At 38.7% G+C, this 17,532-nt stretch overlaps 2 protein-coding genes across 8 annotated transcripts in view; one reads left to right on the top strand and one right to left on the bottom strand.

Moving 5' to 3' along the window:
- Positions 1–866: 866 nt before the first annotated feature.
- On the top strand, positions 867–7,558 carry LOC110831553 (glutamate receptor ionotropic, delta-1). Its single transcript, XM_087352341.1, has 9 exons — positions 867–1,244; positions 1,896–2,065; positions 2,509–2,811; positions 3,307–3,410; positions 3,771–3,941; positions 4,390–4,610; positions 5,470–5,687; positions 6,345–6,607; positions 6,980–7,558. The coding sequence occupies exons 1-9, from the start codon at positions 1,031–1,033 to the stop codon at positions 7,332–7,334; spliced, it is 2,019 nt and encodes a 672-aa protein (XP_087208467.1). The 5' UTR covers positions 867–1,030; the 3' UTR covers positions 7,335–7,558.
- The window catches only part of LOC110831555 (putative glutamate receptor), a 27,008-nt gene continuing 15,023 nt past the window's right edge, over positions 5,548–17,532 (bottom strand). The window contains exons 2-9 of one of the 7 annotated variants that reach the window (XM_087352375.1): positions 14,144–14,325; positions 12,891–13,193; positions 12,439–12,539; positions 11,657–11,839; positions 10,864–11,090; positions 9,823–10,040; positions 9,126–9,388; positions 5,548–5,654 (exon numbers count right to left, since the gene is read on the bottom strand). In XM_087352375.1, the coding sequence (XP_087208501.1) occupies positions 5,639–5,654; positions 9,126–9,388; positions 9,823–10,040; positions 10,864–11,090; positions 11,657–11,839; positions 12,439–12,539; positions 12,891–13,175 (1,293 nt within the window). In that variant the 5' untranslated portion in view covers positions 13,176–13,193; positions 14,144–14,325 and the 3' untranslated portion in view covers positions 5,548–5,638. Of the gene's footprint in view, positions 5,655–7,890; positions 8,314–9,125; positions 9,389–9,822; positions 10,041–10,863; positions 11,091–11,656; positions 11,840–12,438; positions 12,540–12,890; positions 13,194–14,143; positions 14,326–17,532 lie in introns of those variants that run through there. The other 6 variants (XM_087352386.1, XM_087352363.1, XM_087352383.1 and 3 more) reach the window with 6 other exon arrangements.

Here is a 17,532-nt window from a genome sequence, read left to right as displayed (position 1 = left end):
TGACATTGTCCTCATCAAGGACTTCGTCCTACCGGTGCACCTGACTGTCTGCCCCGCACTCAGCTCAGATCACCAGCCCGTCCTCATCGACAGCACGTGCCGATCGTCCTTTCAAAACCTGCCTGATCGCCCGGAGTTCGAAAGACCTTGAGATGCTCATAGTAAGCTTGCGCTGGTATAGTAAAGAAGTACCATTGCTTTTATGGAATCCGATGGATTATTTCCGTGTTATATACCGTTATTGGTCCCTATCCTTAGCAGATGATTTAAACCAGCGCTCTCCAGTCCTGTTTTATAAATATCTAACCCAAACGTTCACAAACTTGGATTTCCTATAGGAATGCAAAACATAAAAAGTGTTTAACTTTGTTATAAAAATTACGGATATCTGTCAGTAAATGTTATGCAACCACGTCAAATTATAATTGAAATTAAAGATGCAGAACAGGTTATATGTTGTAAAGATATACCTAAAATATTTAGGTACCGGTGTGTTTACAAACCTACCACACCGTTCCAAAATTAACTTCTAAAAGCAAAATAGTCAATATAAAAAAAACTGAGCCCGAAATTGGGCACAATTGAGGAACTTTAGATTTGTTACTCATTTTATACCAGATGATTCTTTAAAAGTAGTAAAACATTGTCGCTCTCTTTTATATTTGTCTTATTTACATGGATGGAGAGAAGTTTGCCTATTTACAACATCAGCACATTTACTGCCACAATATCTCACGAAGAAAGAAAGCACATATTTGATTGCAATAATTCAGCAAAAAAGATAGGAAAACAAAGCCATAGGTTCTAATCATTACGCGGTGTATACAGATCACGAAACGATAAGAAAGTCGTTCTAGACACTAAACATGAATATAGCTTAACATTGGCAATTAAATGACCAATTCATGCACGTGACATTGAACATTTTCAGATCTGCATCGTGTGGAACTCCTCCCTTTGTCCACACTAATTATATTCCTCACGAAATATCTACATCCACAGGAAAGTAGTCTGTTTCTGTTCGAATTTCATGACAGACGAGTCTGTCGCCACTAGCAGAATGCATTCCGTGCTTCAGATGTTTCAAATGCGGACGTTTATCTGGATCATGTTGTTACTGTCGAGTGGGGCTATCAGCGCCGGTCTAGAAAAAGTACTACCATTAACAGAACTCATAGCTGATATTTATCATCAGTTTGAACGCGGTTGCATATTTCTGATGACCTCTCGCGTTCAACAACAAGGTGAGATTGAATTTAACATTTTATGTGAAAAGTGAATTTTCGCTAACGACAGTCATAAAAGTGGGTAGTATTTTTTGGTGGTGGGGGTAGATTCTTAGAAATTATCACTCTAAATGCAGAAATATGCGTTTCAAAATGTACAGGAAGCATACAAGTTTTGAGAAAATGAACCGGATTAAATTCCACAAATATATAATAAGATAGATTTGTTCGCGATTCTTACTTAATCACTGGATTTTGTAACAGAATTTTTTTATTATCACGTTGGGATAAAACTGTGTCCTTGCGGAACTGCGGCTGGCAACGGGCCCGTTGTTCGTTTCCCAGACAACTCGTTAGTGAATGTGGAGCATCGGTGAAATATTACCGACAGCGAAAAGCCGTAGGACTCGTAGAGAAACCTGTCCTAGTAGCACTTCGTCCGCTACAAATCCTGCATAAAATGTCCTGCGAGTTAACTCGGTCCTCCACAGTGAAAAGCCGGCGACTAACTTAGTTGTTTGTTTGTTTGGTTATTTAGTTAGCTGAGTCGATAGATAAACAATGAGTAACTCAGTAAATAGCAAATATTTTACTTATTTGCGAATGGACAAATTAATCGGTATTTTATTGACACTAATTATATTATATAACACATTATATGCATTTTAGGTTTTGAAGCTAAGATATTGATGCAGAAAATTCGAAAGCACTTATTATACGAATATATTCCTATAATGGATACGGTATTTAGAACTGGCGTCAGCAGAAAGTGTTCTACTCAGCGGTCTATATACGTCGTACTCAAAGGCGATGCAGAAACAAGAAACTACATACATCAGGTTAGAAACAGTCCTTTCTGGTAACTTATTCACATTAAATAACACTGTGGGCCAAACAAAATATCTGTCTCGCCTAATACGAGGTATAACTGCATGCATCATTTAGTATAAAACATTTCAAGGATATATAAGTAATCTAAAAGCTGCTTTAAAAGAGAGGAATCAGGGCTCATAAAGATAATAAAATCAAAATCAGTTAAAATGTATATGAATTCTCACGTCAAACACTATGTTGACTTTCGGGCTTGTCCTATAAATTATCTGATACACCAGAACCCAATGATAAACTAGGGTAAAATTTTTTTTCTGGTAATTAATTATAAAATTATAATACAGTTCTGAGTAACGTGTATTTTCCGAAAATTATTTTCTAATCTTAATTTACCACAATATTAGGGTCATGTAAAAGCTGATGAACACAGGCCTATAACAATTTTCCACAGTCATTTTTGAAGACACACTCATCCAGAGCCATCTGGTTGCTGTTCCTGGACAAGAACTCTTCCCTGGAGGAGTTCTTCACCGACATTAACATCCCCTTCGACTGCGAGTTCCTGGTGGCTCAGCCAGAAGATGACCACGCCGTTGGTCTGACCGAAGTGTACCGTGTTAGCCCCACACTTCCCCTGCAGACATACCGTTTCGGCAACTGGACTCCTGCTCGCAGCCTAACCTGGCCTTCAACGAACTTTCTTCTTAGAAGAAGCAATCTACAAGGATGTGTCATTCGGGCAACTTATAAACACGTAAGCTGAAACCTCTTCAATATATGACAAGGGTATATTTGACCCTGTGTCTAGGAATTGAGCCATAAAGTCCTATTTAAGGTGAACAAATAAAGATTTTGGCTCTTCAATGTACGATGAACTGAACAAATATGTAGCTAATATTGCAATATTTTGCTGGAATAATTCTGATTCATTCGCACATTAAGAAGACGAACGATAAGATGATGACAATTTTGGTCCGAACACGTCATGGTAAGAGACCAGTTGGAAGACCAAATTGTGATGGACGAATAGGCATAAGTTATTTTAATTATCATGAAGAACATGATGTGAAGGTATTGACTTGGTACAAGACCTAGAAATGGCGTTAAATCTAATGCCTACATAAAAGTAGGGAATTTGAAAATTTGAGCAGCTATCAGGTGTTCAGGAAGACATTTTATGATGGAGTGAGCGAGAGACTGGACGTACCAGTCTTTTGGACAGTACTGAAGAATGTTTTAATCTGTTCAGGAATACTTGGTCGTCAACATAGTTAATAATTCAGACGGATCTGAGGTTGCTGAAGGATATTTTGGGCAGATGTGGACTACAATGGCGGAGGAAATAAACGCCATGTAAGTAAAAGTATTGTTTCTTTATAGTAACAACTTAAATAAATGTATAACAAAGGATCTTCATCGCATTTTGCTAGTCATAAAACATGTCTTATATCGGATAGACATTATGTGATTTGATGAGAAAACAAAGAAAAACTATACAGGATTGCTTTTATGGAACCCAGATGTTCGTACTAAAACAACCCACTGTAGATATTCTAAGCCGAGTGCAACTTCACTCTTTATGTATTTTAATATTATCTTATGATAACTATAAACCACTGAATTTTGACGTGTGAAAGCAGCATTTACATGATATATACCTAGTCGTATTCAAGATAGTATTAAGGTATAATTCTTCGGTAAACTTGTTATCAGCACCGTGTACCATGAGACGGAATCTTACGGCTCTAAATCTGCAAACGGGTCATGGAGCGGAATGATAGCGTTGGTGAAAAATCGGGAGGCCGACATCGGTATTGGAGATTTCACAGCAACAAGTGAACGATCCAATGTGGTGGACTTCATAGACACAGTCGAATTCTCAAGGTCAGGCACTGCGATATCATTTCCATTCCCAGTCTTACTTTTGACGGTTGGTGTTCTCCGAACTTCATTATTCCTCAATGTTCCCGTAATCCTACTAAGTTTCCCTTCAGACTGAGGCAAATACCGCGATCACTCGACGTATGACAATGTTTACACTCCACTAGACACTTATTTTGTCATTGATTGTCTTTACGTAACGATGCTGAACAAATAATATACAACATCGAATTATAGAATGGCCTTTCTGCTAGATACTAAACCCAAACTCCCCAAATATGAAGCAAGACTGGTAACCACTCTACCGTAATATTCGCTTACTATACCCTGAATAATCTCATCTCACATTGGACTTCAGTCCTAGTAGAGACGTTAATATTCGCCCGGCTAGTACAGAAATTCGCTGTTGTTATGGAACCCATAGGGAACATGAGGATGGTTTGTGTTTCAGCACCAGAGTGTTCATAAGGATACCAAACAGCGCAGACATGTCCTGGAACCTCTACCTCGCTCCTTTCAGCTACGGCCTGTGGCTGGCAGTGGCCATTGCTTGCTGCGCCCTCAGCGTCTGCTTGGCGGTCACCAACATCAGTTATGACGGACAGAAGAGGAACCCGACCCTATCTGTGGTGGCCATATTCTTTTACATCCTCGGCTGTTTGTGCCAGCAAGGTCAGTTAGTAGTTAAAATAACTACGATGGAATTTACAGTTCATAATATTTCGTTCACAACTTCTATTTTACTTTCACTTCTCATTTAACTTCATCTCTTCGGTTATAACTCTCCTGCCTTTCTTTCTTTCCCCTATTCTTCGTTTTAGCCTTTATTCATCCTCTGTCTCTGCCTGTTTGAAACAGTTTCATAAATTATTATCTTGTAACTCTCCATTTTAACCGCACTCGGAGAGGATTTCTTTTTGAGAAGTTGATAGTAGTTCAGCTGACCAAGGAATTGTAGTCCATACCAGACACGGAACTCCCGTGAAAGGAACAGAAGTAACATATACGTGCCAACTACTTTAACATTCTGAGATTCGAAATTTAACAGCAAATCTGTAATTTGCCCACAATATTTGAGGGGTTTCTTTTGCTGTTTTCAGAACAAACAGCTAACATTCTCCTACACAACATCAATAAACTAGTCTTTATAACAGAGACACGTTGTATTCCCGTTGAGGTAGTAACTTCATTTTTAATTACTTAGATGATTCTAATGCTTCAAAGATCTGACAGGTTGTAATCTTTCAGCTGCAGTACTTTCAATTGTTTTTCTACTTTAATTCATTATATTATTCCGTTCGGCTGATAAACATTTAGCTATTGTAAATCTAAAACTGTAAACCACATGACCACAGAGAAAGCCGATCACGAGCAAATGCTTTTTGTAATTTGTCAAAAACTACACAGCTACATACTAAATTACAAAAAAAAAATGTAGCCAATGCAGGCTCGGCCTGGTTTTGGCCAGACATCCACGTACCATTAAATGAGTCACTTCCCATTTGCAATCTGAAATCTTCTTACCTCGCAGGTCAGCGAGATGCAGTCAACAACACCGCAGGGCGCATTGTGACGCTGACGTCTTACGTGATGTCACTGGTGATATTCGCCGGTTACTCTGCGTCGCTCATCTCCAGTCTAGCCGTGCAGCCCAGAGCCCTGCCCTTCAGGGATCTGCAGGGACTGTTGTCCGACGGTTCCTACAGGCTCGGTGTCCTGAAAAATTCCGCTGTTCTCAACATTTTTGATGTAATACGATAACAATAATAATGAAGACAGAAATTTTCCCGAAAATTTGGACTTCTGTTCCGAGTTGAAACGGCTGATTGCCCGCGAAGATATAACTTTTAGACTTTAAGTCGCCGTAAAAGTCTCAAGACATGAATAATAATAATAATAATAATAATAAATACTTACGTTGCATGATGAGTCTCAACCAGTTCGCAGAAGAATGTAATATTTCCATGCTATATCATTATCATAATCTTTGAAATGATTTCTTCCTATTTGGTATGAAGCTATTCACCAGCACTTCATATGATGCACCAAACTGGTTCTTGTTTGAGTCCAATGGCGAGATTCCTAGATGACGACAATCACTTTTCGAATTCCGTAAGAACGTGGAATTCTTTTAAAAGCTGAACAAATCAAATCCGACCATGCTGAGTTTCAAACAAAACAAACCGTGTCTTTCTTGCATGTTTCTATGGCTAATTTCTGCTATTATAAATCCACATATAAATTTGACTAAAGAAAGAGGACTTTTCCACTGATCTTACTGAAATATACGCGACATGTATCGTGCATAACATGGAAAGGATTAACTGTTGAAAAAATGTCTATATCTGTGAGTGTAAAGGATTTAAAACCATGTAATGACGCCAAGGTATTATTATTCTTTTGCAGGGAGCCGTGGAAGGAGTCGAAAATGAAGTTTACAAGAAACTAATTGCCCCCTTCACGAACGATATACCGAGAGACGACTCTGAAGGGTTTAAAAAAGTCTGCACTCTGCACAAGTACGCCTACGCAGGCTCTTACTTCGTCAGTCAGCAGTACAAGGGGGCGACGTTATGTCAGATGACAACACTTCCTGGAACTTCCTACCCGGAACCTCTGACCTACATTATGTCCAAGAAGAGCCCTTACAAGTACCTCATCAATTGGAAGTGAGTTCAAAAGTAAAGTTATCAAATTACTTCCCTCCTTTGGTTCCATCTTATCTAACGTATTACTGCACGTTACTTTACATGCCCATAAATTGTGAAGAAAAATGTCCCTGTGTCTAAGCACCAAGTCATAAAAGCGTGCTGCAGTATGTTAGATTCACTGTGTAGTAAGGGGCTAATCTATCCTAACATGTGACCATAACAGTGTAGGATTTTAAATTATACAATCAAAAATATTTTAACATCAGTCCTCATGGTCTACTACTTCGTTTCCCAAGAAATTTTATTTACGTGTGGACACATGTTACATTCATGATTTTGAACATAAGCATTTATGTCACAGCCTTTGATAAATATTACCTTTCTGCACAGGTTAGCTCAACTTCGCGAGAAAGGAGTTCAATCTAGGATTCGCCAACACTACATAACCTCAAAGGCATCTTATGTAAATCGTTCTGCAACAACAGTGAACTTAGCTGCAGTAGCGCCAATTCTGGTTGTGTTTGTGGCCGGAAATTTAATTGCAATTTTCCTATTGGTCATAGAGCGACAGATCCATGGGAACTTATTCAAATGCTGGCCAGTTGGAAACTCCCGACGGCCAGAAAACAACGAATGTCGAAAGCGTTATAGCAATCGATTGCTTTCACTCTCACACAAAAATGTGTACCGGCCTCCACTCTATAGGAACATCCATCGCTCAATACGCAAACATAAATGTAAATAAAAATACATCAACATATATCCAGAAACGTTTAAATACTACATTATGTAATTATATGGAACATCGATCCCTGTAATACATTTTCCTCAACCACCAAAATTATTATTTGTCTGACGAACGAACGCAAGTGACGGTTTTATGACCCTCCGGTTTTCCGAAATGCAAGGAACACGGTACGACCTTTGTGGTATACAGTCCGGGGACTACGGAATGGTTAACCATTGCAATTCACACAAAGCTATAAGTGACGACGGTGAAAAACAACTCGCCAGAGAAATGTAAAATTTACACCTAAAAAATTACTGGCATTCTGCAGAGAATAAGAGAATTATTATATTACAAAATTTAGGCGAAGCGACCATGTTAATAGTGTCACCTGGCTAATACTTTACAAACAAACAAACATTATTAAAAGTCTTCTGTCTTAGCTAAATGCCTCAATTTTACTCCATACGCTACAGCACGTCAGAACCGATCAGATAAAATTCGTCTCTAGGCGTTGTTAACCTGATAGATGATTCTTAGCTCGCCACAAGTCAGAATATAAATGAAAAAAGTCTGACTGTAAAGCGATAATTTATTTTAATACATTATATCATCATAAATAAAATTTTAGAGCCATACTTAAAGACGCTCGGCCGAAGAAATGGTATTTTCCTTAGAATCAAACAACACTCGTACTTCCTCGTCCACGCAATGAAAATCACATGATGTAGAATTCGAAGAGGAACAAAGCAAATGAGAAGGCAATTCCAACCGCCAGGGTGAGAAAGACAGGCGCTACATCGCTTAGGTCCACTGACAGTTTCTTCTTCTCCTGGGCCTGTTGAGTGGCTAGTCGCAGTTTGAATAGGAATCGCTCGTACAGGCCCCTGAGGAGACCATGGCGTCTCATCCGCTGCAGCCTGCAAGATGTCACGTCACTCGGTGTCAGTGGCTAGTTCGACCGGACGGTTGTCTGGTAGGCCTTTCGGTCGATAACCTAATAGAATGCAACTGGATTGGGAACTGTAAAGGCTCCTATTTGAAAAACACAGCATCCTGAGGTCAAGAAGTTTATGTATGGGTCCATATCCGTCTAACAATTAAAGAAACTTCTTGCCTCTTGTTGGTTGGCGGGTCCGTCTGTTACTTGAAAAATTATCATTCTGTCACGCTTCATTTATATTTAGCGACGCTTTGTCAACTAAGTAACTCATACAGATTACAACATTATATGAACGTACGACTGAAAATGATAAATTTTATGAAAGGAAGCGATCTCAGCCAAATTTAAGGCGATATTTCAGTCAGTTTCCGGGAGAGACACAGGAATGCCGTGAAGAACTTTTATCAAGTTTGCAGCCTTGTGGCATAGAACAGAAATCGATGTCCTCATAATACGAAGTAGGAGCTAATCATTCAAATATAACTTAGGAGTCTGGTCAGACAGATTAGCTAATACGCCGTTTTATTGACGGGTATATCAGTCGGTAATTCGAAGTTTGTTGAAGACAAGCATTTACTATAACCGAGTAACTGTTATAAGTAAAAACAATGTTTATTAAGATTAAAATACTTAATATATTAAAATCAATTCTATGGTATGTATGAATATAGAAATTTCCCCTTCTATAAATAGTACGGCTCTTAACTCTTCGTAAGTACACAGAACGTGGAACAGGGATAAATAAAGTGCAAGCAACAGTATGCAAGTTATGCAACAGAATTTCAGTGCACTGTAAACATGAGTGCACATACGTTCAAATTCAATCAGTTATTATAAATGCTAGCGGAAAGAACATGAGAGCTTACATGTAATTCAGAAGTCCCAGATAAGGGCTTCTCTTCACTGTGGCGAGTGCCATCGTCCCAGGGTAGAAAGCTTGTGGGACCAGAGTAATGCTGCACTGTGGTAAATATCCTGGCAACACGAGCATATAATCAGACGCTAAGTGAGCGTAATTTCTGTCGTAACAAAGTCGCTGTAGTCCCGGAAAATCGGTAAGTTCAAGAGTTGCTTCATGTGGAGCAATCATCTTCCAGTAGATGTCTCTCAGTAGTTCGTTACTTGAGTTCTGAAACAAATATCTCACTGGGCTGCTGGATCTTCGAAGCTTACATTAGGACTATAAAATAACGAAGACTGATAGTTAAATTTGCAACTTTCCCGGAAGGCAGAAAGATACCGTCAATAATGTATGTTATTTACAGAAAATATTACAGCAGCCCTGTCAGATTCGAACTATACAATTTGAAAGCAGCAAAGAAAGACTTAGTATTAATTCCATTGAAAATAAATGATTTTAATGGCTTATAAAGTAGTGACTATGGATGCCAAGTAAATGAGGTTACCTTTTCTAACGGACTAAACACAACAGTTACTCCCTGGCCTTCACGTGTGGATAGTAACAACAACAGTTTTCGAAAAGCTGTTCTCTTGTAGGACTAATTTATGATGGGCAAAGTGTATAAATCCGGTAATACTGAAGTCAGCGAGTGAGCTACTCACTTTGAAGTACTCAAGCTGAGCGCTGATCAGAGCCATGCCAAGCCGGTAAGAGCCGTCCTCGAGCAACCCTTTGAAGTCCGTGAAGGGCAAAACAGGGTCCCTCAGCGTGAGGTGAGTGATAAAGGCTGCTGAATAGCAACCGAGGAGGAACATTCCGGTCAGGTACGACGTCACGAAGACTGCTCGGACGGAAGTCGAGTTGGGAGTGTCGCTGTGTCCTGTGAAGAGACACGTTTCCTTTGAAAGCTACTGTGCCATCTTTCAAATAAATATCTTACAAAGATGAAACTGTGTTAATGCATTTCTTCGCTTATAGCTCGAGAACGGACAAACTGATCTGCGCCAAACTTGACACCAGGAAGAGAACATAGTAACGTTAAAACATAGGAAAGTATTTCCTGAGTTCGATTTCCGGTAAGAGGGACGATGCACGATGGGAGAACGACGCCAATACCATAGTCGGTCAGCCTCACGATCCGGCTTTCTCAGCCCAAAGAAATAATGAGTTATTGGACTGGCGCCACAACAGATACGGGCTTGACAGCTTCGAGAATATTTTCTCGAATAAACGTGTTCATAAAAGCATATAAGAAATTAATGACCTACATTTCTGTGCTGTTAACAATTAGCTAATACGAAGCTCGCAAGACACAAGAAATAAATAGATTCAGAATGATGGTTGCTGTTTTAAGAAGGAATTCATACGTAAATATTTAAACGCTTCGTCTGGTATGTTGCTGCGAATGGGTGAACAACTAGACAGACTGTCTTAGCAGATATAACACATCGTGGTTTCGACCAAACATTTTTTGGTCGCCTGTATGGTCAATCTGTTAGTTAATGAGTCTGTTACTTTGTAGATTTCTTAATTATTCTGTGAGCCAATTTTAGTATATATTTGGCAGATTGGACAGAAAAACTCTAGAAAGGTCAAATAATAGGTTAGCAACACCGAATGTCAGTCCGTACGTTTCTCACACAAGAAAGTAATTTTGTTTGTCAGTGGGCATAAGCTAGGCAGGTAGAAACGTATTTACTTACCTTGTTGGCATAAAGCAGCGTAAACAATAAAAATTGCTTCCATGAACCCGAAATCCTTATCCTCGACGTTTTCATAGTGACAGTTCAACCGATGTGTAGTTGCCAGGCAAACTATAAGCAGTACCATAACAACGCAAACAGCAATCCAGAGCTGCCAAGTAAATGGCACCAAAATTGAGTTCCACTGCATTTCATACGAGTCTGGTTCCTTGATGATCACTGATGTTCTGACAAACAGAGAAGTAAAGAAAAATACGAGTCATCGAAGTTACTTCATACGAGGTGGATGACTGGGGCAGAATTCCCGGTTGAGGCAAGAGTTTTCTTCGCCACCACTGCCTCCAGACCGGCTCTCGGTATTTCTGATTCTCCTATGTAATGAGTATTGGGTCCTTTCCCCTGGTGAGTAAAGCAGCCGGAGCATAAAGCTAAACATTCACCTTCATCTACTGGACATGTTAAAGCATGTGGAACTTCATCCAAAGGATTTTGTAAGCAGGCTTCACAAAGCAGTGAATATCTTCATCAACTGAGCAACTATCATCTCTTCAAGGCAGGGTTAGTTATGTGTGTGCAGGCACAGGATGGTAACATGTTATCAGTCTGTCAGTATTAAAGTCGTCTGTTCTCAAGTTATAGTTAAAAGTAACAGCGTAAAACAATGGTGGTACTGTTTTATGCAGCACTGTCACCCTGGAATTTTCAGCTGCTACGTCATGCCATAAGATACCATTCTAAGTCTGATTCAAATACGTTAAACTGTAAACCTCAGAGTACTATTTGAATCCAATACCTCATTTCCATTAATGGTACAGTGAAGTCCATAATATCAATCCTCGAGGATGTCATCGTGATAGGCAAAAAGGCGAGCTCCACTTCACGCCTCTGAAGCAAGCCGTAGACCCCAGTCCAAAAGCCGTCGGGGGTCATGAAGCCCTCTGTAATGTCGCCGTCTTTACTGCCATAGAGGTGAATTCTATGTAGACAGGAGACACCTCGTAACGTACAAGCAGTACCAAGAACGTAAAGAAGTACTTGCAGTTTAATTCCTAAACCATTTATATAAATCTCAACAGATTTCTGCATTTTTTTAAAGAGCGTTCCGTGAAGTGGTTACAATAATTTAAGTTTAAAAATATATGCCTGATTTCCAACCCTTGGCTGCTGAGGTGTTTTGTACTGTGGAGGAATTGCTTTCGTAGTTGACGAGTTCATGGGCTTACCAAGTATGAAATATATAGGACTGATAATTTTGTGTTCACTGTTTTGTCGAAAACTAACTTTCGTAATTACGTAAAATCTAAATAAATATTTGTTATTAACTCCTCTAAAGACGCTAACCATAAAATACACAGACAGACTTATTATAGGACTGCTGGACGATGCAAATTGGAAATAGCTCTACCTACACTACAACTGTCCATTAAAATAATAATAACATCTGAAAGCGTGAAACATACACTGCATTACGTGACACATAATCTTCATTCACAGAGCGTTCTAGCACACGCAAAATGTGCGTTGAAATGAGAGAAGTAAATTAAAAAGACGTAAACTTAAAACGAATATACTTGCGAGAAGTTCAGTTCCCGTCTTATTAGCGGCCATAGCTTCATGAAGAATCCCTGTGATATCGAGTTCCAAACAGCTTTATTTTTTCTGAAGGAAACGAATGACTGAAAATATACAATAAAACCATTTTACATGAAACAAACGACCCAACCGATGTGAAGTTTCTGGCAAGAAAAACTAAACTCCCTTTCAGTTACAGAGTAAATTACATCGCATAGAATTCAAAAATATTTTTCTTTAACTGTACTGAAATAGAAGCAGTGACTCTTCCTATCACTGGTGTTGTTTGTGGGCCTAAAAGCGAATCATCTTTTAAAGCTATCTGTGATGATGTTGAGGAACACCAAATAAATTCATAACACATACATTACAGATCATCTGATAATCAGTAAAATCCACATTACGGAAGTTGATAATTAAAGCAGGTGATGGCAAGATCACACTAATTTACACACCTGCAAAGCGCCTGTTTTGAGGGTAATTCCGTGAAGATGGTTCCTCCTCTCATAAAGTTTCATTGTTGGCCAGGTAAGGCCGCCATCAGGAGTCCAGTTGCCGAAACGGTATGTCTGCAGAGGAAGTTTGGGGCTAACACGGTACACTTCGGTCAAACCGACGACGTGGCCACCTTCTGGCTGAGCCACCAGGAACTCGCAGTCGAAGGGGATGTTAATGTCGGTAAAGAACTCCTCTAAGGAAGTGTTATTTTCCAGAAATAAGAGCCATTTCACACTCGACATGTGTAGTTTTGATGAAATCTAAAAGAGACAGCATCTCACACCATTTCAAATACACAGTAGCCGCACAAGACTAATCTCGAAGCTTCAGACTGGATGATATAATAGCCACTATTCAAATTCCTCGAACTTCAGTTAATGTGAATAATGTAATTAAAAATAATTCACTATTTTAACACCGACTTAAGTACGTTTACGTATAGCTTGGTCAGAACAATGATTCTGGCTACCAGTTGGACGAGGTTCGAGACCCAGCAGCAGCTGAAACCTTCTTCGCCATCACGTCCAGACAGATTTTGAGATCCATCCAGCTTCTAATCCAGTCTGTACCGAGGGGGGATGTAATATTCAGTAGAGATAAATCGGCCAAATCGTTAAACTGATTAACCTTTAGAGAGCGGAGTTTAAACACAAGAGTAATTTTTCTTCGTGGCTTCTTGGTCTGTTCTACGACGCAATTTAATTGATGAGAGATGTTAATTACGAATTCTAAGTGGCGTTTAAGAAACATTTTTCGGCCTATATAAATGTGACCTTCTGGATTGCTTCATGTGATAGAAATTTCAAGTTAGAATCACCAGAATGATATTCCAAATGATCACGTATGAAAGGGACAAACTTATTTCTGCTGTATCCCACGTTACACTGAACCCAACTGACGGCAAGAAAGCGCGTGTGTTTCGGATTATATTAACCCCTCCACTCCACACAGAAAGGAATGTTTAGAACGTCACAAAGCGGCATTATAAAATAACTCGTACTTTCGATAACGTTTAGTAGTATTTTCGTTTCGTAAAGCTGGTAATATCTGCAAAAGTTGCTTAATTTACCACTCTACTTATTGAAGGAGTGTTTCTTTATTTTTCTAGAAAGTGTCCGGCCATTCCTTCACGAAATCAATTAGAAATGAGGCCACTGAAACAACATTAAAATTGAAGCACTAAATATAAACAAATCATGTGTGAAAGTACCTTAACCAAAGAAATTCTGATGTCTTGCAAGCCGTGAGGTATAACCAACAGGCAGGTTTTCAGTCCACAATGTAGTCCATCCAGAGAATCGGAGATCCTGGGGGTCGAGAGGACAGCTACGGTCACGTGACTTCCGCTAAATCTCTTTGTAAAATCATTCGACTTCGCATGTTGTCGCAGCCCTAAGAACACGCCGTTGAATAAAGTTGTTACTGAATTTTGTTAGTAAGAAATTGATTTACGATAACTAAAACATAATGACCAACTAACTGGACTTAAGGATCTGTAATGTTAGTCGCACATCATCAACAGAATCATTGCAATATCTTTAAAATTGACCTTCCGTAATATAGTTAAAGACAAGTTTATTTCTTACATAGCATCCTACTTTGAATATGATTCGTTTTAATATTATTCTCCAATACAGTAAAACATTAATCAAGCGGTCGCTTGTCATGACACTTGAACTGAAGTTCCTCCTGATAAACGATAGGTCCAGAGCATATGCAATGCGTTATGTAATTTTCTCCGTCTATCTGTTATAAAAGGCCATTAACTCTCGTATGCTTCTTGTTTCCAAAAATCCAACAGAAGGAAGGGGACAACAAGTTATGATGGAGGCTATGTGCCAATTAAAAAAATGTAAATTGTGGTCTTTTGGGTTATGACAGCAATAAACATATTCACCGCCATAAGAACTTCAAATCTCATAGATTAGAGGTTTATAAACCGTCCTATGACATGCAACATATTAATTTGTTCGCTAATATATATTGCCTGACTAGCTCAAACAGGATAACAGCCCCATTTCTTACTAGTACATAACTGACACATCAATAACTGATTGAGAGACGTGAAATATGGTACTTAATATTTGTACATACAGATGCACGGAAGAAAATACCTTATTTTTTGTTTCGAAGGAGAACGTATTAATTTGTACCCCGTTACCGAATAAGAAATATACTTCTGTCGGTCCGTCCGTTCCGGTTACGGAAACCAAAAACAAATAAAATATTGATAGTAATGAAATGTCGATCATAGAAAGAGATCGACTGTAATAAAACATCTATCATTAAATGGGATCGAACGTCGCGGTAAAGTGATTAGTACTCGTGTCGTATTTCAGATGTTCCGGGTATTAATTCTTGCCAAAAGGATCGGTTATTGTAGGTCTTGGCTATGAGGTTTCTTCACTTGAAGATATATGTAAACACATTTATGAATGTCAAGTCATGCTTAAAGTCCCACCTATTTATCTTATTTTGTTTATTTTAACCGTGTTAAATCAAGAGTACAAATCGTGAATCATCACATTGGCAGAGTGATGTATGGTGTGTATGTATAGACTAAGTTCACGCCTCTCTGTGATATGCCGCCGTGTGTAGACAGGCGCATTTGAATGGGATGACCCAAGAAAGCCCATCAAATGGACAAAAAAAGGTTTCGGAATTAATTCACAGAGGGTTCTGAAAACTGAAAACATTTAAACCATTTTCAAACGTTGTCAATTCTGTCAAAATTTTAAATTTTAATTCTTAATATTTTCATTAGTACTCTGTTATATCATATACAACAGATTTAAACATGTTTTAATGTTTAATTATTAAAAATTAAGCATGACAAAAAAATGAACTCTATGCTACCAGGCTAATTCGCACCTACAAAATTGACATAATTGTGCTTAACTAGTCTACAGTTTATGAAATAATATGTATTACTCTTGTAAGATCTGAGGTTTTCTCAGCGGTGAGTATGAAGATTCATCGCCCTGATGACGGAGGAAGTATGACCTCTGAAACGTTGGTTAACATCGACCAGACTACACAGCATAACAACCCAGAAGACGGAAATCTTCATACTCATCGCCCTGATGACGGAGGCAGTATGACCTCTGAAACGTTGGTTAACATCGACCAGACTACACAGCGCAACAACCCAGAAGACGGAAATGTTCAAGTAGTGCTCTTACACACACAAACACTCACCGATAGGTTGATCATGTAGCAGATAGACAAATCGTGAACGGAAGTGCTGTTTAATTGCCGTTACAGTCCCCACAAATGCGTCTGTATTAAATCCACTACAAAAAGTTACCATCAAACACAACGGCAAAACCTTCATCTTTGTCCCCAGTTACAATTCCAAATTCTTCTACAAAACAGTGTTTCAGATCCTTGCGTTCTTAGTATCTGGAAGGTATAACGTATTGTCGAGACGCGAGTTGCTATCTCCTTGCGCATTAGAATGTATAAGGGGGCATCTGCGTATTTTGTCCGTGATAGAATGTTACTGACTGCGTTGTTTTGGATATCCAAACAAAGCAGTAAACATCATAATTAACTATAAAATAAATGTATCATGTTGTTTCATCGTTCAATAGATTTGTCACTGTAATGACTTACTTGTCTCCTCTGAATCCAACAAATAATTACGGCCGGACATTGTCCTTCATTTAAAAATGTGATCCACAGAACAAAAGATAATGTCCCATCAGTCACATCATGACTAATTTTTCTGCAGTTGTCATACACTAATAATTAAGCAAGAAACTTATATGTTACACGTATATATTTATTGTATATTTGATATATTAGTAACTGGCGTATATTATAGGTTGGAGAAACAAGAAGTGTGCTACCAGAACAAATTAGAGGCTAAGGCGTGTCGGTTAGTAAACTGCATGATAATACGAGGCTCATCTAGGCAAAATGAGAGAGTATTTTTCACTGAACTATGACACACATGCTGTCAAAATATGAAATGGTGTTAAAGTGAATCAGGATACGCCTAATGTAGTGGCCATAATTTAATTTTCAAAGTCAACACATCATGATGTGGTTCGTTAATAAGTAAGATGGAAAATTTTGCCTTCAATTTTACTTAGTGTTTAAATTTTATTTTAACGGAATTTAGACTTAATCCTTTTATCCGATGACTAACGAAGAATCTTGATTTCGGAACTTTGTGGTTCTGTAATTTAAACAGTGGACAAAAGTACATTTTTAAACGTTATAACGCGCCATGATCGAAAACTTTTGAACTTCGACTATGTACGTTTTATGTTAACAGCGTTCCCTGTAAACGGGCTTACATTTCCTGCAATCTTCTCTGGACGTCAAACGGCCAGGATTATCGCATTTAAGTAGTCTATTGTTAACATATTTCTACGCATTGAGTTCAAAGAAACGAGGGCAATATTACGTACGAATGGATGTGTTCATGGCGGTAAGAACGAAAATGGCTGTCTTCTGGGTTGTAGCGCCGTGTAGTCTGATAGAAGATTACAAATATTTCAGTAATCCTTGTTGCCTCCATCATCAGGGCGATTATGGTCAGAGCCCAGAAGACAGTAATCTAACACGGTGATATCAGTTTTACATTTTTCA

The sequence above is a fragment of the Zootermopsis nevadensis genome, unplaced genomic scaffold, assembly GCF_977971745.1.
Source record: "Zootermopsis nevadensis isolate Lab colony 2312 unplaced genomic scaffold, Znev_1.0 Znev_ptg000002l, whole genome shotgun sequence".
Classification (NCBI taxonomy): Eukaryota; Metazoa; Arthropoda; class Insecta; order Blattodea; family Termopsidae; genus Zootermopsis; species Zootermopsis nevadensis.
Note: the sequence above shows the minus strand (reverse complement) of the source record. Positions and strands in the feature narration are given on the sequence as shown.